The 23,785-nt window shown below is 41.1% G+C and overlaps 1 protein-coding gene across 4 annotated transcripts in view; it reads left to right on the forward strand.

Annotated features, from left to right (window-relative positions):
* Positions 1 to 4,589: 4,589 nt before the first annotated feature.
* ryr1b (ryanodine receptor 1b (skeletal)) overlaps positions 4,590 to 23,785 on the forward strand; it is a 95,111-nt gene continuing 75,915 nt past the window's right edge. For all 4 annotated transcript variants that reach the window (XM_049576561.1, XM_049576563.1, XM_049576562.1 and 1 more), the window contains exon 1: positions 4,590 to 4,917. In XM_049576561.1, the coding sequence (XP_049432518.1) occupies positions 4,870 to 4,917 (48 nt within the window). In that variant the 5' untranslated portion in view covers positions 4,590 to 4,869. The remainder of the gene's footprint in view (positions 4,918 to 23,785) is intronic.

Here is a 23,785-nt window from a genome sequence, read left to right on the forward strand (position 1 = left end):
GGGAACTCACATCAGTTTCTATGTGTGTGTGTTTCTGTGTGTATGTGTGTGCTTGCTCAAGGGGGAGGGGAGAGGAGAGAGAGAGAGAACTGTGAACACAAATGCAGTACCCATAGAGGAAGGAGGAGGAGAGCTAGAGAGAGATAGTGATGAGCAATCATCTGAACACCATCAGTGTACTCCAGGAAGCGACATCTGCGGTTCTTTTTTCAGAGCATCAACAGAGAGAGAAAAAAATAGGCCACACCTCAGTGTCACTTTTTGATGCAGTTTTCTGGGGCATCACCTGAACTTGGCAGAAGAATCAGTTCCTGAAAAGGAATCGTTAGATATCTTACAACATTGCTGAATCCTGACACGTGCCTCCCTCCTAGATTTGTTTATCCAGGGTCCCCAGTGTTCCCCAAATCACCACTATCACCCTGATTTTTCCCTCTTTTTTAAACTCCCTCTGTCATTTCTCAGGGTAGCAAGTGATTACACAGGGAGGTAGTGTTTGTGCTTGTGAATGTGGCTGTGCAGCTGGGCAGGGAGACTCAAAGGCATCCTTGTTTTAACACACCAAGAGGAAGAGGCGACCAAACAGGGGACATTAATGTCCCCAAGTCTGCAGAGGTGGCTTCTTTGCTGCAGGAAGCTGACTGGCTGGCAGAGAGAGTAGACGATATGGCATTCAAAAGCAGGGAAAGATGCACAGAGCAGGAATCCTGCAGTCAATGCACGCCAAGTCCAAAACACCTAAAAATGCATTTGGATTTGCATTAGAAAGCAGATCATTGAATGACTTCAACAGGGAACACTGACATGTTATAGAAGAAAAAAAAGTATTTGATGCTATTTCCTGGCAGTGTGGTAATCTTACTGTAATCTTAAGCAATAGCTCTGTAAAAAAGGAAGAGCTGCAATCAACTCAGCTGGTAAATCTAAAGACATTTGACACGTGTTGAAAAAATAGAAAGGCTGGTGGCCCTCACTAATATAATTTAACACCATTATATTTTAGCCTTTGCATTTCCACTGTAAATATGTAACACTGCCCATACCTGATTTTTTTGTGACTAATGTGTTTTGTTTTAAGGCTTTTATTTTGTAATTTTTTGTAGAAACCGAAAGCAATTAAATTAAAAGAGCTTATGAGCTTTTAAAAGAGCTTATGAGCTTATGAGCTTTTCTGTGAAATTAAAATGGCATGGGAGAGCTGAAAGGTTAATTAGCCTATTTCTTTCTACTTACTTGCTATTTGTATTTGTAATGAATGACTTAGTTTGCTCTGTGGTGAGTGTTAACTTTATGCCATTGTTAGCAAAGCAATGTAACTAGTTAGCGTAATGTTAACTATACTTTATGGCCTTTTAGAGATAGCATTTATTTTCTTTAGTGTGTTTTAATTACATTTCAAGATGGCGGCACAACAAAGTGCATTAGACCATTAGTAAAGAGTCAGGGGATGCCACTGTAACTTATGATAACTGCTAATTAGCTAAGCTAAGCTAAGGCTAATTACCGAAGTCACCGAGATCGCCGCCATCTTTGTTCGGGGGACAGGCGTGTCCTGCGGGATGGACATTACACTGCAAAATCTTGAGTGAACTTCGTTTCTTCATCGTGTCTGGTTGAATTACAACCTTGAATTACATTTTGACCAGAGAATATTAAGGCCAATATGGTTTGTAACTGCTTTTAAGCCCTTCTGGTGATGGAAGGCAAGATATGAGAGAGAATTATAATAGCACTACCTTTGCGCTAGCTTAAAACATGACTGTGTACGAGTATGAGTAAGTTAAAACATTTCAAACTGGCCAAGGCTGGGCTTAAAATAGGTTTGTCAGTCGTTCAGTTAACATTAGTCATCCAGCAGCTCTCTGGCATACTGGCGTGTTGATATCACATAGAAACGATCTCAATTTTCCGAGTAGTTCATAGCACTGTTACAACGGTACCGGGAGTGATCTTTCCCTTAAAACTGGAGACTAATTGTTCATTTTGAAGCCAAAATTGGAGATCAATGTACAGAGATACAAGCCTAATTCTCTGTACAATGTCGCCACCTTCCGGCCCTACGTCGGGACTGCACGCAAACGGAGGTGGATTCATGAGTTGGCAGAAAAACAGGCAACAGCAGGTCACTTCTGAATCCGGACTCATACTCCCAGAATTCATGTCACTTGTGCCTCAGTGGCGTAGCACCTCCTCCTATCCTCCTCTCCGTGTCACCCGCTGGACGGAGTTGTATCCCGGCGAGCAGCGTCCCAAAACATCATTATCCGCTGCCAGCTGCTATTGCAGCGGGAGATGGGCAAGAAGAAGAGCATGCTGAAGGATGCCAGATGGAGACTGAGGAGGTAAGGATGTGTGGATCTGTGCACACTGTCTGGAGGATGGTCACCGTTTTTGTGTGATGCGCTTTTTTCCGCTCAGACTTCCAGCTTCTCTGTCTGGTGCATCCCTGCTGCCTGATATGACCAAGAGGGGTGTGCCACTGACACTCAGGCGCATCCGCTGTTTCCTTCAGGGATCAGGGTTTCCAGATAGAGCTTTGATATTGAGAGAGGATAACATTTTTGGCCTTTGCAGACTGAAACAAATCACAATATATTTGTAATTCAGTGTCATTGTATAATCTTTTCACAGCTAAAATGAGATTTTATTCAGGCTGCAGAGGAATCTGACAGAAAAGCTGGATGGACACCTTTTAATAACTAGGTAAATTAAATTGGATGTTTGAAATAAGACAGTATACTGAAAATGCCCATCACAACGTGCCATGCCCAAGGTGACATCTTTAAATTGCTTGTTATGTCCAGCCAAAAGTCCTGTACACAAATAGAACTTTACAATGATGGATACCAGAAAATGTTTAGAAATGTTTGCAATTTTTTACACAGTTAATCAGTTATTAATAATCATTAATATTCTGCTGATTTGTCACTGTTCATATCACCCAACCCCTTCCAAAAAATGAAATAAAATTAGACAGGAAGAAAGGAAGGAAGGAAGGAAGGAAGGAAGAATCACCCTGCTGACATTGTTACATAAAAAGAATAAAAATGAAAATAGAAAACCTGGTTAATTTTTATGGTAAAATATATCATCTTAATGACCTTCTTGGATTACACACTCCTTGTGTGACTACAAAATGTCTGGGGGCTGTTGACAGCGATACTGCTCCAGTTAATCGATCAGGACATTAAAAAATAATATGGCAATTACTGTTTTCAGTGCAGTTAAAAACCTTTGCCACTTAAACACTGAAGCATAAAATGTAAAATATTATAGGAAGGTGTGAAAGAGCATGGAGCTAATTAAAAGCCTGGTATACTGTCAAAGCCTCTCATCCTGTTATTGATTGGACTGTAAGAAAGCATCTGTAGCATCTGCTGCACTGAATGGGCAAAGCTGTGGGTTGAGCTTAGCTATGAACCAACAGATATTAAGTTACCTCAGTATATTGGCATTAATTAGGGAAGAACATGAATTATACCTGTACAACTGCATTTTGTTGAGTGTTGAAACACAGTGAGTTATAATTGTGAACAGCGGTGACATTAATATTCATTTAATTGCTTGTAATCAACATGAAATTAGTCATTAACATGTTAAATTTTTAATTTATCTTTAAGGTCCTATTTCAGGCAAAAATGTCAAACATGAACTGGTTCCTGCTTCTAACATAATGTTCTGCAGCTTTTCTCTGCATCATATCATTGATGAAATTTTAACTTAGAGGTCTGAAAACAAGAGATATCAGGCATTTATCATATTTCCTGACATTTGATCAAAAATAAAAGTGATGGAGCCATGAGCACATTGTTACACAACAGAGTTAGAGATTTTTTTCCTTCACTAGTTTAGAGTGATTTTAAAGTGTTGGGGAAAAATGTGATGTCAACTATTTACATGTACTGATCAAGCAGATTATCAGATTTTGAGGTGTTGTTTTTTTTTTTTTAACTACGGATGTTTCTTGTCTCTATCTTTAACTATAATGCTGAAGTTTTTTTAGGAATTTGTACGGTTAAATTTCCAGATTATGACCTAACAACTCCCCGATCATGCATTTCTGCAGATTTAGTCCTGCATCACTCCTGCAAAGATCATGATAACCTGCAAAAAATTATAACATGATACAACCTCATCAGCTGACTGTCAGGTGATACAGGTGTCTGAATTTTCCAAATAGTTTCCTAATGCAGCAGTAATGCACTGGTAGACCTAATTCTGAGGGGGGTTTGTACAGTGCGTCTGACTTATTCACTTTGAAGAGTTAAGGTGTGTGTGTTTGTGTGTGCATCTGTTCTTACTGCACACTCCCCAAAGGCTAGTCCTCACCCCGCTTTCCTTTTATAGCCTCAGACATGGGGAGGGAGGGGAGGGAGGGGAGGGAGGTAGGTGCATGTGTGTGTGTGTGTGTTTGTTGGAGGGGGTCAGCCTGTGTGAAGGAGTGGCCCACTTCTACAAACATGGCGGCACAGTGGGATGGGGGCTGTATAAATGTGTAACAAGGTGCGTGCCCCTCCCTTCCCTCTCTCCCTCCCTCATCTGTGGTTGGGGGATGCAAGCCGAGAGGAGAGAGGAGCCAGGGAGAGCCTCGCCTCCCGTCACTCTCTCTCACAACACCGTGAGAGCCACAAGACTCATGCTGTCCTCCAGCACACCCACACACACTAGCACTGAGAGCGAGAGACACTGAGAGTGTGTGTGTGAGAGAGAGAGAGAGAAAGAGGGGTACGACAACAATAAAGAAAGGAGAGAGGTGCAACGTGGAGAGCAAGAGGGAGGGACATAGCAAAGGAGATAAAAAAATCCAAATCCTGAAGAGAAGGATTTTCTCTTTTCTCCCGAGGAGCTGCGAATAACCCTCGGCGAAGGATGGCAGAAGGGGGAGAGGGAGAGGAGGAGATTCAGTTCCTGCGAACGGTGAGTCCTGCTTACTTTCCTTTTTGGGAAACCTGCATTGGCTGCTGGACAGGAGTTGGAGGAGATGAGGAGTTATGAGAACAGTGAGGAAGGAAATTAGATTATATTTTACTGAACAGAAGCAATTAATTTATTCTCTATATGATTCAACTCATGATCTAAAATTGACTCATGACCTTTCAGCATCAACTTCATTGCTCCTTCAGTATCCACTGGGTTCACAGTTTCTGCACTTGCATCACCTTTGCTTTTCTGGCAGTGGATATTTAAGTTAAATCTGTAGTTGCAGTTCTCAGAGCCAAGGCCCGCTTCTGTATATAGTTGACTATTTTTGCGGTGCCCTGAATGTGCCATGACCCGCTTATTAGTTGCTCTCTTTAAACTTGGTAATTAATTTCTTTAATCTTGTGTCAGTTTGGAAATGTAACCTACATTATATGGTCATAGTTTGATCTTCTCAGAATGCACTGCTCATTGTCTCGCCTAATCTCTCCTATATTATGTCCAGAATGTTCTGAGCTTATGAATAGGTGGGTAACAGTGTCTGTGTGCATACGTGCGTGTATGTGTGTGTGTGTGTGTGTGTGTGTGTGTGTGTGTGTGTGTGTGTGTGTGTGAGCCCAGATAGATAGACAGGGGCTGGTGCATCTGTTAGCATCGTTATCTATTTTTATCTGAGGAAAGTAGAGCCTGTCAGTGTGGGGTGAGGAGGCAGAGCAACAAGCTACCCAGAGCCTGCAGGGGACAGCTGGGCAAAGGCTGCATGTCTTCCTTGGAGAAGCCAACACACAGTCACAGTGTCGAGATAGACCCCTCAACAGTTTCAAACTCATTGTGGGGGAGGACCCCGAAAAATGACGGCTGAGTTAGTGAAATGAGTTTCCAAAGCTAGAGAGAGAGAGAGAGGAGATACTGTAAGCATGCTGTATCTGAGACAAAGACAACATTAACTTGTACTAAATATATTGTTTTTAATGAAATAAATTTGTTTCCATGCACCCGAACCTATAATCTGCCACCTTTAGGACCTAGGAAAGGTAATTAGGATGAAAAGCTTGTACTATTGACACCAGTAATCACCTGGAAGATCAGAGGTCAGGTTACTGCAAGAGCCAGTGTTTCCATCCTCATCATAGGATTTATTTCCTGAACATAAAATTGACTTTTTTATTCAGACAAACTTAAACTTTAATAACTAATTGTATTGTTTTTAATGACAATTAGCTTGGAAAATTTTGAATGTTGATGTTAATAACAACAACATGATACAATTCCAATTAAAGTCAGTAATCAATAATACAGAATTGTTGCAGGCTCTGTTTCTATCAAGGATTATATGAGACTGTTTAAGGATGTCAAAACGTCCACAATTAAATGCCTTTCTGATAAAGTGTAGCTCTACTTTACCACTACCGTCACTGTCATGTTTAACTATCTGCCATTTGTATCTAGTTAGCTGTGAAATAATAGGTTAAGTACAAACAGCCCAGACAGAGGCATGCAGGAAGACCACAAGCAAATTACACTGACGGACGGGATTCCTGTTGAGCTTGTGAAGTCAGCTCACGACATCCGCAAGACGGCATTACAGAGCAACACAGCTGTTGCTTCTGTTACAAAACTATCAACAGTTTTTTTTACCTCTTCTCTTCTGAAACTGGCAAATGAATTGTGAGACACATAGGCCAAACTCTTTGAATACCTTCAGTGGGTTGGTGCTTTGGTCCAAGAGGCTCAGTTAGGATGAAACTATTAGACAGCAACCCTTCAAAAGGAAAAACAATGCAGCTCTATGTGAATTATTAATGTCTTGTGTACTTCAATGGGTTTATCTTTGACACAAACACTGTCAGGGTCACAGGTTTAATCTCCACTGGGGATACAGGGCTAAAAATGTAAGTGCCTTGTGGTGCCGTGAGAAGCTTTGGATTAAAGCGTCCAACAAATGCTGTGTGTTATCTGTCTTTTAATTAGAGGCCAGTGATGGGAGGCATTGTGTGAGTCAGCTGTTTCTCTCTGCTGGGGTTTTTCCCTGGGTTATATTGGAGGTGGAAGGTGTGATGTAAGCGGAGTGGGAGCACAGAGGAGTTCTTACCTCACCTGGACCAGCTGGGGCAGCAGACTGTAGTCATATATTCAGCTGATATAATCTGTTTATAGTGACATAACCTGCCATGCAGGTTTACAGCCTGTGTGCTAAGGCTCAGCAGGGGTTTAGCTCAGTCCGTCAATATTTTCTTCTAGGAGTCATTGCATTAGCCTATCCTACAACAATTTAAAGGAACAGTGTGAGTATGCTGCTCGTTGCAGAGGGACTGCTAATGATGGAAAAGTGAGAATTGCCCTATCTAGAGCCAGTGTTTGGTTTGTCTATTCTAAGCTACAGTAGAAAAATGGCAGTGCAACATGGCGATCTCTGTTGACGAAGACTGACTTCCTATGTAAATATAAATGGCTCATTCTAAGGTAGTTTCAGGTGATTATACACTAAAGAAATTGAATTACATTTAATTTCTACAAATATATCCCCCTAAATCCTACACAGTGTGTTTTTAATTAAATCTTTTGAAAATGAATAAGTATTGTTCTTTCAACTTAATTGATTAAAAACATGTTGTGTGCCAAAAATAAAAAAAAAGTCCTTTGTTTTTCCAACATAGCCTTTGTGAGCTCAAAGCTAGGCATGTGTTAGCACATACCTAATGCTAGCCCAATAATTTAGAGTCCTTCACACTGAGGAAGAATGATGTTTAAGATGGTTTTACACAAAATAAGCAGACCATCCAAAAAATGCCTCTTAACCCTTCAAAGTATGGGTTTTCACTGTGACAGGCAGCTTGTATGCTTGCATAAGTGTAGAGCTCAAGTTATCTACTGTAGGCCTGATTTAACAAAACTTGAACAATAGCCTTTACGTGATGTACTACCAGGCAGGAAGAGTGAAAATTGTGAAAACAAAATGTAGTTTGCTTCACAGAAATTCACTCAGGACTAAAATAGCACATCAGAAATGCCTTCTTGTGTGTTTGTCTCAAGTAGGGTTAACCTATATTGGTGTTGTAAAGAAGCACCATGATTGCATAGTAATGCAGTTCACTGCTAGATGCTCTCTTATTTGCTCCCTTGTTTCATGATTGCGCAATGTTTAACTTGCTGTGCTTACAATTTAAGGGACCAGTAGTAAGAAACAATTTCCCCCAATTTTTAAAAAAGATAAAACATTCAGTCAGTCCAATCATCACCAAGGCACAGAGTGTAATGATAGAACAAACACACACTCTAGGTTATTCAGGCCGCTCTCCTCGTCTGTCAGAGTAGTAGTGAGCATGTAGGTGTTCCTGCAGTTTGAGAAATCTATTGTTGCCTGTTTGAGGAAGGAGCTGAAAAGTGCTAGCAGTGTAAATCCTGTCAGTCCCTTTATTTTTATCCTTTTCTCTGTTACTCCACTTGTTTTTCGTCCCTGCTGGGAATCCTCCAAATAAGATAAAAAGCTGCGAAAAGCTGTGGGGTATGAGTTTAGGAGTAAGACAATGTAGTCTTATTGCTTTTTTTGTTTTTTTTTCCCCATGGGATTTTATGTTTAATAATAAGACAAGAAAGGAAGAAGGGATTAGATCCTTTAAATGCTGAATCCTGTTCAGTGTGACAGATGGGAAAAAAATGCTATGGATTTTGGTTTTCTTCAGCACGTCTCCAGTAATCGTTTTCACATCACAAAAGGCCACACACAGATTGCTCAGCAGTGTTGCTCTATTCTATTCTATTATGGGTTTATTGTGTTATTCCAATATGGCCCAGGCCTGTGACTCATGCAACGCTGAGAGTGGCTTGAATAATTGTACAGTCTGCACACTTGCTGGGTGGGTGGGGGGGGCATTAGCCACGCCACCAACTGTACAGTAGCAGGTCACTCAAATTCTCCATACACTCAAACAAAATGAATGTTGAACTTCAGGTATCTGATATTCAACCTCCTCCCTAAAAAACACCATGCGAGCACTTCAGCCCCCGCATAAGCTGTCAAGAGATTGGCTTGGCTTGCACCAGTCTTCACCTTTTCTCTTTAGAAAAGCCACAGACTGCTGAAATGTCTCATTGGGCTATAAACACTTGAGAACCTACATCAGATAACCCAGAGTTCATACAATGGTGCCGTTTCTCTGCTGATGACGGTAAAAGCTGTGTCACTGTTTCACGATGCCACATTTGCGGTGTGAATCACACAGACAAGTGAGTTTGAAGGGGTATTCGAGTTCCAGTCTATAACAGCAGTTTCTTTTTATAGTTTGCCACTATAAGTGCACAAACTCTGGAGGGAGAAACCAGAGGAGTCAGTGTCCTACTTGCAAGCATCCTTTGGGAGATGTGGGGTGTGTGTGTATCTCTGCGCGTGTCAAGTGAACAATGATCTTGTTCATTGTTGTGACTGTCAATTGTGACTAATGCAGGCCTGCAGACACCATAGTTACTATTGTCAGAACTGTACGGGCTGTTATGTTGACAGGAAGCATTGATTTGGTGATATACAAGGTTAAAGATGACCACATGTCCTGGTTGAATCCAGGCTAAATTAGTTTAAAAAGGGGGAGGTTTTTATATGTTAAGGTTACATATAACCCATTTTTAACAGCTTTTAAACAACTATATTTCAATGTCGTACAGGTCCCACTACACATTTTAAGTAAAATCTTTGAAAGAATTTAGATGTCTTTGGACATGTAAATGAGCAATTTAGTGCTGGGTGGATAGTGGTTGTTGGATACATATGCAGGATTTGAAGATTTTAATGGATTTAGATTGTCTGACTGTTTTCTTTTTCTTATAATTTGTCTTAATTTGATAGACAGGAGACAAGCAGAGGACAAGTCTTAACCACTCCGTTCCAAGTTGGTACAATACCCACATTTGTTAATGTGGTGTGTCCCTCTTGTTTATTTAGCAAAGAGTTAATTAGTCATTTGTTAAATAGTGAATGAGTAATCTGTTAGACAACACTTTGCCAAATCTATTTATCAGTTTCACAGATACTTAAATTTGGTCACAATATTCACCGTCTCAAATGTGTGAATTCCTGCTCACTCTGTTTCTCTGTCCTGCTCTTCAGACACATTTCCGCCCTCCCGTACCCCCTCAGTGTTATTCTTTACCTGTCCACTAGATGCCTTACACTTTCCTTTCATTCCAGATCTTGCCACTTTTATCTGCTCTCCCGTCACCTGATTCCCTCCCTTGAGCTTCCCTGCCCATTTCCCATACCAGCATCCATTTCCTCATCAGCCCCACAGCACATATACCAGCCTGTTTTACCCAGTCATTTGTCAGATTGCTGTAGTGTATTTGTTGCTATGTTTCTTTGCTTTTGAGCCGGCTGCCTGTCAACCAACCTGTGTCTCTGTCTAAGCTTATTTGTATCTTCAACTGGTCATTCAGTCATTGCATTGTTCTTTTCTGCCTCGACCATCTGCGACTGCCTCTCTTTGTGTGCTGGTTTCCATTTCAGCAGCTGAGATGGCAATTGACTTAGGAGACCAAAAAATTTTGATTTTATTTGGTTATATACTGCTGTTTATTTCTACAGAGACACAGTCACTCCCCATTTTTTATCCCAACTTTCTTTGTCCCCTCTCTCTCACATACAGTTTGTACATCAGTGAGCTACAACAGATTTTGGGATGGGAGATGATGGACAGGGGTGAGGGAGGTGGGGAGGGAGTGAGCAAAGTAGGGCTTTAGAAGTGCTGAGCCCAGGAGATGAACACGTCCACAGCAGGGCAACAACGCACACACACACACACACACACACACACACACACACACACACACACACACATGCACAGACATGCACATATACAGCACCTGTTTGTCTGCCTGCTTTGGTCACAGCAGTTTACACAATAAACAGGTGGTCTGCTGCCTCAGGCACGAGACATGAACAGAGAGAGAGAGAGGGAGGGATCCTGCAGCAGCAAAGTGTTGCAAAGTGACACAACTGTTATGCAATCTGCTGTGTGTGTGTGTGTGTGTGTGAGCAGAGGCTCTGTCACCTTACAACTAGAAGGTTCCAGAAACATTTTCGGCATCCATGTGTTCCTGTTCATGTTGCTGCTCCTACTTCAAAGATGTCCAAGTGAGGTGGATGGTAGACATTGAATAATAACTTAAAATGATGAGTCAGTCAAACTCACATTAAAGTTAGTGTTAGGACTAAACTCACTAGGAACAGATGAACAGACTCACTCAAACCAGGCTTTTAACCACACACAAAAGTATTCACTCCTTAAAGTGATAGTTCAGGTTTTTGGACATGAAGTTGTGTGAAACGCTGACCATCTGTAGCTCTGATGTGACGGTGTCACTACTCTCAACGAGCCTCCTGCTCTGAGAAATCGCCTGTAGCTTACCGGAGAAAAAGTAGTTCTGAAGATGTACGGGGGACACGTAACCAAAAGGTTTTAAGCTACAAAAAAGTATGCATGTGTTTTGTTAGACTATTTCAATAATTTTAAAACATCCCCGCATTACGTCAGACCTTGCTATCAATTGGGACTATTTTCTGGCCAGTATCACTCCGACAAGACAGCACGGCAACAGAAATCAATAAGACAGTTCATCACCACGCCGTGCAGGTGTGCAGGATAGTAACGGCTAACGAAAACTTCATCGGCTGTTTCCAACAGAGAACCAGTAGGCTATTATTAGTGAGGAAAAAGATGTACTAGCCCTATATATACCTACTACTACAGCGCAAACACCAGCTCAGGCTCACGACACACCCTCGTCAGCTGCTGTAGGTAAACAGAGGAATACCAAAATGGTGCGAACTTGTGATTTCCCCAGCTGTGGGAATAAAAACATCGCTGGCTCCCAATTCCATCGGTTTCCTGTTACAGATGTAACCAGGAGGCAACTTTGGCTTGTGTCAATTGGGATGAACCTCGTTACCAAGCCGGCGAGGGTGAAGCAACTGTGCGTATGTCAAGCTCACTTCAGCTGCCCACAGATCCCGACGGACAGAGAAAACGCAATTTCCGCACTGCTGTGCCCAAAGAGAGATATATTACCTAATACCAGTCTATATAACGATGTCTGTAACTGATTGTCTGTAAAACAAAATGTTTGATTGAACTAATAGCCTGTTGTGTTGTGGAGAGTATATTATATGGCCTCATTTTACCGTCGGCATTTAGTTTATTATATTAGGCTAACTGCTAAATCCGTGACAGTAATCAATCACATAGAAATGTGAATTCATATGTGATTACAACCAGTCTCTGCTTTGTTCTGGTGGTGGCTTAGCCAAAGTTGCCTCCGGGTTACATCTGTAACAGGAAACCGATGGAATTGGGAACCAGTTATGTTTTTATTCCCACAGCAGGGGAAATCACAAGTTTGCACCATTTTGGTATTCCTCTGTTTACCTACAGCAGCTGACGAGGGTGTGTCGTGAGCCTGAGCCAGTGTTCGCGCTGTAGTAGTAGGTATATATAGGGCTAGTACATCTTTTTCCTCACTAATAATAGCCTACTGGTTCTCTGTTGGAAACAGCCGATGAAGTTGTCGTTAGCCGTTACTATCCTGCACACCTGCACGGCGTGGTGATGAACTGTCTAATTGATTTCTGTTGCTGTGCTGTCTTGCAGGCCTGCACGGCGGAGTGATACTGTCCAGAAAATAGTCCCAAATGATAGCAAGGTCTGACGTAATACGGGGATGTTTTAAAATTATAGAAATAGTCTAACAAAACACATGCATAGTTTTTTGTAGCTTAAAACCTTTTGGTTACGTGTCCCCCGTACATCTTCAGAACTACTTTTTCTCCGGTAAGCTACAGGCGATTTCTCAGAGCAGGAGGCTCGTTGAGAGTAGTGACACCGTCACATCAGAGCTACAGATGGTCAGCGTTTCACACAACTTCATGTCCAAAAACCTGAACTATCACTTTAATAATTAAAGCTCCACAAGTCAGCTTTTATTTTGGTGTCACAGGGTAAAAATACCATTATAAACATTAAGCATTCTTTTTTTATATATATACTTTATTAGTCCCATAGGTGAAGTTCAATGTTTTCACTCCATTGTCATATACATATACACACGGGCTCAAAATACACACACACATGCACAAACAGTGCCTATACATGGATTGAATGGAGAGATGTCAGAGAACATTAGACTTCTGCACCCAGTGTAGGTCAAATCTAGGCCATGATGAGAGGCTTTGGCCAATCACAGGTCATGCTGTACAAATTCATGTGTGTGTGCAACCCTTCGATGAAAGCCTGATTCAGTGGTGGAAAATCCTGCAGACCAAGTTGCTATTCCAGCATTGGCAACAACTGCCTACATTGCAAAGCAACCCACAAAAGGAAGAAAGAGCGTTTCATAGGTGAAGAGCTATTGTTGCTAATACAGTAGTTTAGCCTTGTGCTAACTGGAGCCAAAGGCTAATGTAAGCTAGAACTTCAAATCACAGTGTGTCCTCTGCCTGACTCTCTGCCACACCAGACCACCTTGCCGGGAGGAGAGTTGGCAGCACCTCTGGTGATGGGCCCCCAATCAGTGGCCGCAGCAACCTGAATCCAGCCAGCACAAACCCCAGGGGCCTGATGAATAAAACTGTAGTTTCTTTTCATCAGATTTATGAAGCCGTGTATACCCCTGATTCTGTTTTATAAATCGCGATCATTATGGCACTAGGTGCACATGCACAAGCCACAGTTTGCCATGACTGGATGTAGAACCGGCCTTGAACATCTGTTTGAACAGCCGATTCCCTGCAGGATCAGCACAAGGTTTCCCAACCATTAGTTTTTTTTTAAAAAATTTCTTTGTGGAACTGACTCATTCATTATGAGGCTGTTGTAATATATTTATACCATTTGGTTATTCAGTGTCCTACACTCTCAGAGCACAGAGTGTACTCTGGGCACAGACATAGCAGCAGAACGCCAGGAGCAGTGAAAGTGAAACTTAACCATTCATTAATCAGATAACAATAGAATGCTCTATTTCATAAAACAACAGCGTTCTCATTTCAGTGATGTCCAGCAGTTGTCCAGCAGTTGTCCAGCTGCGTTTCCATGGACACTTGTGATCTAGCACTGTATCCGAAAGTTTGTTGTCACTGGCCTCTGTAGCAGCTGCTCCTCTAATCTAATCCATCGATCTAAACAACAGTTGACAAAGACTTCCACCTGCGCTGCGTTCAGCACCTGAAAAAAAGCCCCGATTTCAAAGGACACAAAATGATGAAAAATACATATAATGACCACAGGCACACACACAAAAAAGTTTGCTGATCAGACCCCCTCCCTTTGGCTACCCCCATACATAGATAATAATACTGGGGAAAGACTGCAGCAAACCTTCTGTTGCTGCTGTTACACAGGTTAGACCTGGCACTGCCGCTGGCCAATAACATGCTGTGACACCTGGCTCTGGGGGGTTTGCGCTGGCCAAAGCTCCGAGCTGCTGCCCACTCTACTGTGGGAAAATCGGTTCGGAGTAGTGGGGAGTGAGGCGAAGGGATGGTGGGGTGGCTAGCGACAGAGAGGGGAGAGCTGCAGGATGAGGGTGCAACTTCAAATTCTGCTTTTTTGCCTTTTTGAGATTTCTACCTACACCAGCTTTAATAACATGTTTGCTGATGCTTTTTGGATGTATTAATCTTTCTGTTTCAGGCAGTATTTGTTTACATTCATGGAAATGAATAATATGTAAATCAATTAGCAAACTATTAATACTTTCTCATTAAATCCACACCAATTAGTGTCTGTTACATAATCATTGCCTAGTACTGCACTGCTTTACTTCTCACCACAGTGTAACTTTGACAAACACACGTTGGTCATGTGATAGACAGTAAGTCAAATTTCAAGAGTCTTCTCATACATTTTTTAAGTTGTATGTAATGGAAACCCACTTTCTGAAACAAAGCAGCATGGTTTTCAATATGACTGGCAGTGATGTAAATATAAATACAAAACGACTGGTATGGTCCTTTTGAAGCCCTTCAGAAGCTAGTACAGCATGAAGTGTTCTGTAGCTAAACAAGTCCAGACGCCCAATGTTTGCTTCATAATTTCTCACTTACAATGCATTGTTCCAAGATGCCCAAAATCTTCCAGAATGTGTATGCAATCAGAGTTTTGTCAGAGAGGGGAATGTGTTGGATCCACAGTGCAGTCGTTTAGTGTGAGGCACTTGGATTATCCAGCAAAAGCTGTCGGGAGAAATCGTACAGTATGGTCTTATTAAATAAATAAGTTTGAGCAAAGGCTGAGATGAAACCATGGATTTTAGCTTTGTGGGCTTTTGGTGGATAGTGTCTTGGATAGACTGCAGATGTTCCTTGTATTTATCCCAATGCATGCTGGGACATTTTATGTTTTTTCAAGTTTTTTTCCAATCCTATTTTCTCAGGTTATTAGAATATATTTTTATTTAGACTATTGGATGTTGCTTATCTTGTACAATAAATACAATCAATCTCTATCAACATCTTATCTCATTTCTATCTTCAATGATTGGATAACACAACAGGCCCATTGGTCAGGAAAGTACTTTGCTTACTCTTAAGGCAAACAGACTTTGGACTCAGGCCAACCAAAATAATTTATTTATAACAGTGTTTTCCTTTGAATTACTGTTGTCTGCCAGACTTATCGCCTTTCAAAGGGCAGAGACTGTTTAATGTTTGATGTGTGGTACTTTGTAGCAGTTTAACTGAGCCGGAGGGCAATGAAGGTGTGTGTGTGTGTGTGTGTGTGTGTGTGTATGTGGGCTGTCAACAATTTGTGTCAATAAAATTTAACAGTGTGTCTTAGAATCTATTTGTGAATTATCACAGTTTAATCCAGAGTACCTGGTATCTTAGCTGTGAGTAAAAAATCCTTGGAAGCATATTTATCCCATTTAGTAGATATTTCACTTGGCAACCTTATCAAAAAAAAGTTTGGATCTTCTGCAGTTGTAGCCATTGTTATGATTTTGTCCTTAATTCCGTTGTTAGTGTCACTTAAATGTGTAACTCACTAAGCTTTGAGAGACTTGCGAATGGTTAACACCTGTCCTTTTTATTTCTCCTCTTTAGTAATTTAAATGAAATCTACCTTTTGGGGATGTTTTTGCTTTTTTTTGCCATCTGACGTTATCTTTTAGTTTTCCTGTACTCAATGCTCTCCCTGTGAGCAAGACAGTCTTGTGCTTTCTCCAAGTGCGGCTTCTAAGTATCTCCAAGTGAGACCCCTAAGTATCTGCTGGTCAGCAGAAGGAGGGAATGTGATAGTGACAGGTGCAGCCGCCTAAAATAGTAGAGGAGTGGAGGGGGAAGGCCCAGAGTAAAGTGGTAGAGGTAATGGAAAAGGGAAGAGAAAGGACTGCAATGAAATGATAAGAGTACAGAAAGAAAATAGAGTAAATCAAAAGAAATAGTATGTTATGAGAGTGAGCATGATAAAGAGAAAGAGAGATGGCGGCAAGAGTCAACGCTCTAAATGTTCTCGATACTCTTTTGTGTGCAGTTAAAAGATTTATCAGTGGTGATTCAATGCAGCACAATGACTTTCTGCCTCAAGCCACCTATAACTTTTGTGCATCATAACTTATCGGCAAAACCTAGTCATTTGTACCACACTAGACAACTCAGAGCTCAACTCAAAGAATAACTCCTGCATCACTGCATTAGTCTCAAACATGTTCTCATTTGGAGTATTTTTACAAGCATGTAGCCTGTGTTTAATTGGTAGTTGAAACAACTGTTGGTTTGTTGTTTGCTGATCTTTTTCTCTAATGTTGCAGCTATAAAACTCAGCAGCCTGAAGTTGGGAGCACGATACTTTTCACAAAGACTTTTAGCAGTCAGTTAGAAACTTAGAAATAAGCACTTATATAGTACCTGAGTAGGAATTAAGCAATTATATATATTGTGTTTTAATGCCAAAGCAGAGGGAAAGAAGCCTTTGATGCTCTTTAAATATTTGTATTTGATCAGGCATTAAATTGAATACATTTAATGGATTGTAGGATTATCAAACTCTGTGAGGCCATCAGTGATCCTGTTTGCCCTTAAAGAAGAATGTCACTGCTGGTACGATGGTCTGTTTCGTCAAACTGGGCTGTCTTTGCAGAAGAAAGATTGAAATACTTTTAAAATTGGTGCTAAATCATCAGAGAGAGTAGATGTTTACCATATTATAAATGATTAGCTAAAATATGTTTCGGAAAACATTTCAGGGAATAAACAGGCAATGCAGAATCTTAATTCATATTTTATCAGCACTGCTTGGTTTTAACATTTGATCTTTTTCCAGCCTCCATTTTTATAATACAGGAAACAGTATGGAAACCACTTCCTGTTCACAAATTCTTATATTACAGCCAAACAGTACACTAAAATATGTTTCTGAAGATATTTTAGCTGAAAAATAGGCAATTTAGTAACATCATTTTGGTTTATATTTGAGCAGCACTGCCCAGTTTTAACATTTTATCTGGGTTTAGTCTGAGTTTGAGAGAGGGAGAATTAGGCAAAGAGATCCGAGCACTGGTAAGATGGAGGCAAGTTTATTTATATATTCACAGTTCATGTACACAGACTACCCACATTGTTATGATACAAAGCTGGTTTAAAGTCAGCAAAGTATCCCGTTGACTTTAGTGAAATGACAAGCAAAAGGCAGTTTATAAGTTGCTTAACAGCATTCGATGTTGCCACACTGGGAATACTACCACCATAAAAGGACTCACTGAAAGAGGTTTGTAAATGTCTGTGTTGTTAGAGAGATGGGAGAGAGAAGAGAAGAAAAGAGATTCCTTGAGACTTTGGCAGAGCTTAATATCTACAAACTGAGATGCTGTCTGTAACCTTTTTCAAAAAATATGTGTTCTCCTCCTAAATCTCTGTGCTGGTCTGGACTCCCAGGTTAGGTTGCACCTTCACAGTTTTTTCTAGATCATTGAATGTTATGTACAGGAGAAAACAAAACTCTCTAAACCTCTAAACCACCCACCCTTTAGCCTTCTAATGCCCGGAAAGACAGTAAACCTACCTGCAGTAAAAACTGTGATTGGTCCAGTGCTTAGTCTGCATCTGTTGACATTGCGGTGAGTTAAGGAGATGGTTGGGCTATTTTAGAGGTGATGTGTAAGAGAGGATGTGTAAAGTATGTAACCTAAACTCTCATCCAGACCTTAATTTTCACACTGGGTGACTCTTTCTTATCTTCAGGCAGCAAAGACCCACACCCCTTGGTTTACAGTGTCAGGTGATGAGATGGATGTTTTATCAGGCTAATCTTGAAATGCTTTGGAAGTCTTTGGAATAAAGACACAAAATAAAGGTCAGGGCAAAAATATGGAGGTTGTTTGGGAGATTATATCTTTGGAGACATTTAAGCAAGTGGAGGAGAATACATGCGTGAGAGTACATGATTAAGAAGTGTGAGGATGGACAATCCCCCCAGATTGCAGATTGATCTGTGGTGGAGGATCCTGACAGTGCACCTGCATGGTCTCTTCTAGTTTTCAAAGGGGAAACCCCATCACCACCCTCCCCTCTGCTTTATTGAACTGTTCCCTCACTCTCCACCCACATGCTGTGCAATGTGCTGTCCCTCATTCTTTTTATGTCTGCAGAAATATAATCAATGTCCTGAGGCAGCCTGTATCAGCACACTTTGTTTAGAGCATTGGGCAGAAATGTGGACTGTAAAGAAAGAATGGAGAAAGAGTGAATTGATTAGCAGGCAGATGATTCATTTGCATAGATGTGGCTCTTTGTCAATTCAGAATTAGTTAGAATTCCTTCTATGTTTTCCACGTTACATTTGTTTCATGTTACAAATCAAGTATTTCTCTGATGCTATGCAAGCCCAGTACCTGCTAATGTGTGCTCTCCTTTTTTCTCTGGTAACTTAAGATCCAGACGTTCACTGCAAGCTAAATTATCTGCAGAGGTAGCAGACCTGGTAATTTAGATTGATGCCAAAACACAAATGGCCCTATCTAGAGCCAGTATTTAGTCTGTCCATTCTGGGCTACTGTATAAACATGGCGGTGCAACGTGGCGACCTCCGTGGATAAGGACCCATTCCCTATGTAGATATAAATGGCTCATTCTAAGGTAACGAAAACACAATGATTTTTATTTTTAGGTGATTATAAACTAAAGAAAACATACGTATTATATTATATTCCATTTCTGCCATTTCTATCCCCCTAAATTCTACACACTAGACCTTTAATTTCTAACAGGAAGGACAAAGAAAATATATCAATAAATGTGAAAATACTGTTTAGAGTAAGAATAGCCATTTTTTATAAAAACATCCACAAATGATTACAAGTTGTTTTATGTTGGCGTCTACTGGTCATAGGTCATGTACTAGTTTTGTTTGTGTTTTTCATGGTGATAAAGAGAAAGACTTAACATTGTTGATATGTTTTAAAAGTCTTTATTGTACCTACATGCAGTTGAATGTCAAGCCAGGAAATGAACTTTTTGGACACTGCAACAGTGACTTGGCAGATAACAAAGCAACCAGCCCCAGTGTCACAGTTTCTGTCACAGCATTTCATATTGAACAGTCAACAAGTCATGAGAAGACTTGCTTGATGGTTGTGGCTATTTCCCAACACAATATCAGTTGAGACAGTGTAAAAATGTCCCCTACAACAAGCTACCTGGGAAAGTGATCTTATTGCTGTCAAATAAAGACCATTTACATATCCAAGGCTCTGTTGTGCCACCTGCCTCTGTGAGTTTGAGGATATCTTCCATAAACAGAAGCCTTGCTGCATGCACACCAAACTACACATCATAACACGCTATCTGCCCATTAGCTGCATCCACAGTTGTATAATTATACCTCAATGCCTGTCCTGTCCAATCTTTCTTTCAACAGAGCATGAGAGAATCGGAGGGATATCTCTCACCATTTTGCATCTGTCAGCTTGTTTGCTTCCTGTGTGGGGCGGGCAGTTTGCCTTCTTGTCTGGGGGAACCCTGGCTACCCTCTGTCTGCATGTGCATCAACAGACGCCCCTAGAGAATATACAAAGGTGTCTGCTTTCAGGCGCTATCTGTGCCTCTGGCTGTAAATCTCTGCTGTATTACGCACCTCTATTTGTGCACAGTAGTTTGTTTGTTTGTGTATATGTTTGTCAGTTTACATCCAATTGTCTCTACTTCTCCCTCTGACCCTCGAACATCCACATTGCGCAGATGCTTTAGCCACCAAGTCCAAACATGGTTGGGCTGTAACCCTACACCCACCATGTTGATGGGACATCAAATGTGTTTCATGTACACGTCTTCGCCCACTGCCAAGGTTTAAGATCAGTAGGTCAGGTGGGTGATAACCAGCACTTCCTAACTTTCACTTGCTACTGCCTACCTGTCTTTGCTCAGATACAGTCATATGAGATTAACACATAATCAGGAGTTGTAGTTGGCTCAGGATAAAGCATCAGGTGCACATCCTTTAAATCCTGAAAGCTGCCTCTATTAATATAAGTGAGTTAAGCTCAAAGGTTTGTGTGGTGTCTAAGTCAGCTTTTCACATGGTCATATTGGAAGTGATTCACACAGTGTGACTCTTGGAAGGACACAGCTCCGTAGCTGCTGATGTGCTTGATAGAGTGCTATTATGAATTTGAGTCCCCTAACATTCAGGGTGGAATAACAGGTCCAGCCATGTACCAGTAAAGTGCTGGCAAATGCTGGCTGAGGCTAATCTGTTTATCTGCCCCCCCCCAGTCAGTTTTGCAGCTAACCAGCCATTTTCTCAAAGTTCTGTATACTTAAAAGGTATATGCAGGATTTTTCTTCAAAAAATCTGACGTATATAACAGTAATCCCTCTCAATCACCACTAATCACCAAACAGATGTGTGTGGCTCTGTATTTACCTGCAGAGGCCCTGCCCTCTGCCTGTATTTTCTTATTTTGCTGTGTTCAGGACATTCCTTGGCACAGCTCACAGGTGAGGAACAGACTTTAATAAAGGGCAGTGACCAGGTGCTAGACCATCAGCTGCACACATTCAAGAAGAAGCTACAAAAATCACAGACACAGCACAGAAAAAATGCAAATATAGTGAGTGAGAGAGAATCTGGTGGTGGCTTTCATTTTCATTTTTTCTAGCTATACTAATATTATATGCAATTCCAGCATAGTAAACCTTTAAGTCTGTAAAACACTCTTCAAGTTTCAGAATCAGTTATGTTCATCTGAAGAATGAAAGGTTGGTTCGTTGTCCTTCTTACTTTGATAATTGTGTAATGTTCACAGAACCATAAAATAACCTATTTTATTATGTTATGCTTCCCGCAAATGTTTCCACGGTGACTTACTGTGATGATTTTTAATTTGTTCAACAGCTCATCAAAATCCAGGTCATATATATATATTTTTTAGAATAATAACTCTTTCTTATACTCTTTCAAGAACTTGTTTACACCATGATTTACATATAGAAAATAGATAAAGATAAAGCAGTTACATAGAAAGGTTCTCTGCAACTTTGAGGCTAAAGCTCTGCGCCTGTCTAGCACCTTAACCCCCCGTCCCTCACAGTCTTCCTTTAGGTCCTCTGCCTCTTTTTGATCTTGCCTGCACAGGAAGAGTGATTGACGCAGAGTCAATCTGCCATGTGAGCCTGTGGCTGTAGAAATAGATGGAAGCCAGTGGGTAGGACTGCTGTATAACACTGGGGCATATATCGTCTACGGCTGTCATTCGATCGCACATCTTGTCTTGGAGCAATGAGTCACTCCGTTACTTCAGTCTGCTTTTAGACACCCACAAGCTCAGTCCTATCTCCTTAATGGGGACTGCAGTGTGAGTCTGTTTGCACTGTCCTCAAAACACTGCCAGTTTAGCCCATTTTACCCCTCTTATTCAACCCAGTTCAGCTCAGCTTTTTCTGTGACCTTACAACTGCTATGCAGTGATGCCTGGTGTCAGAACAGTATTCATATTCGTATTCATATTCAGTCCTGATAAAGAAAGATCAATATCATCATAGTGCATACTCCTGGTCTGAAACTCAGCTTTTATATTGTGTGAGTGGTAGGTAATGTTGGTGCACAACGAAGGTGGGAAAGCTATTAGATCACTCTAGCTCTGAGATTTACAGATTTTGCTCAGAAGTCATGTTTGTATGGTCCATGTTCAGTTTTAGTAACACTTGAGTTGCATATGGAGTGCTTGTGTCTGCAGTGAAGGAGAGAGGGCACATTGCTCCACTTTCCAGAGTGCAAAGCAGTGAACACGAGGACAGGACAGAGGAGACATTTCGAGGCTGAGGAGAGATAGATGATAGCCCAGCTAAAGGAAGAGGGGACACTCTTCAGCCAAAGAAACACTAGAGGCCTCCGGGTATAAGAGAGGAGTAGAAGTTACGAGGTCACTGATCTGCATCACTTTCCATTTCCCTGCTATGTGCCATACACATAGACATGCAAACTCCTGAGCTGCCCTCGGCCTCGCTTTAAAGTGCCTGCCTATAAACACTATAAGTCACAGCTGGTGCTGAATCACCAGGGCAAAGACAGTGAGCAGGTCAAGAACGAAAAGACAGAATGATTCATTAGTTGTTAGGTGAGGTGGTGGTGGGGGGGGGGGGGGGTCAGAAAAGTCAGGAATCCGTCCAGATCTGTAGAGCGGAATATTAGTCAGGTTAAGTGATGGATCCACTTGCGTAATGACTGAGTTGAAGGAACAGCTGGGAATGTTTAGTGTCAGGTGTGGATTTCACAGGGGAGGGGGTGTTTATTGCTGTATTTACACCAGTCTCTGGAGGGTTCCAGCATTGATGAGGAGCGACAAATTACTGTCTGTTAGCATTCTACTTGTGGAGTAGAGTTGCATGTATCTATTGTAGCGGCCTATACTGAGAGAGGCAGTTTGTAGTCATGTAGTGTGGCCATTATTTTAAATTAATTTTGCAGCCATTGATTTTTATTAACTTCCATATGAAAAATCAATCAGCAAACTCTTTAAACTTGCTTTAGTTCTTCAATCACAGAGAGCATTATGTCTGTCTAAGTTCTTTTATTGTCGTATACCAGTGTAATTAAAGTGCAAATTGATTTGAAAAGTCATCAGTGTCTTAGCTTACAATGACATAACTTTGACAAAAAGTTATTCAGACTTAACACTCACTGTGATAATTACATAAGTAAAGTAAGTTAGGTAATTGATGTCCATAAAGTCTGGAAATAAAAGTAAGAAAAGGCATTGCATGTTGATGGTAAATGTAGTCAATAAAGCAATACATTCCTCAGTGCATGCTATATTGACCAAGAAAACTAAGGCCCTGTCTACACATACAGATATTTTTAAAAAGGGATATATTTTCCCCCTCCGGTCCACACGGCTTTTGTTTTACAAAATATCTTCATTGCACTAGAATGCAATAACCACTAGCTGGTGTTAACCATCTCACACATTCTTCCCTTGTTGCAAATGCTAACGTTGCCTTTTTCAAAACACCTACTGGAGATCTCATCATCGCTGATTTCCCTTCGGAATAGGATGAAGGAGCTCACTCAAAGATAGAAGTGATAATCTGCACAGTGAGGAGATGATGTCTTTTTTAAACGCTTTGTTTTATTTGTCCACACAGATACACAGTAACTGGAGTTTTAAAAATAATCTCCATTTGTTGACCTTAAACTGTGTTTGCATAAGGCCAGAACATAGGGGAAAATATCTGTTTATCTGTTTAAATATCTGTATATGTGTAGACATGGCCTGAGTTCTCCTGCTCGCAGAGCCATGCTGGCAGTGCCTACATGTAAGATGCATTGTGCGTGAGCTTCTGATGCCCTGCTAATGAAGCCGCAACCTTGGTCTCTCTCCCCCA

This window comes from Epinephelus fuscoguttatus, linkage group LG5, assembly GCF_011397635.1.
Source record: "Epinephelus fuscoguttatus linkage group LG5, E.fuscoguttatus.final_Chr_v1".
Classification (NCBI taxonomy): Eukaryota; Metazoa; Chordata; class Actinopteri; order Perciformes; family Serranidae; genus Epinephelus; species Epinephelus fuscoguttatus.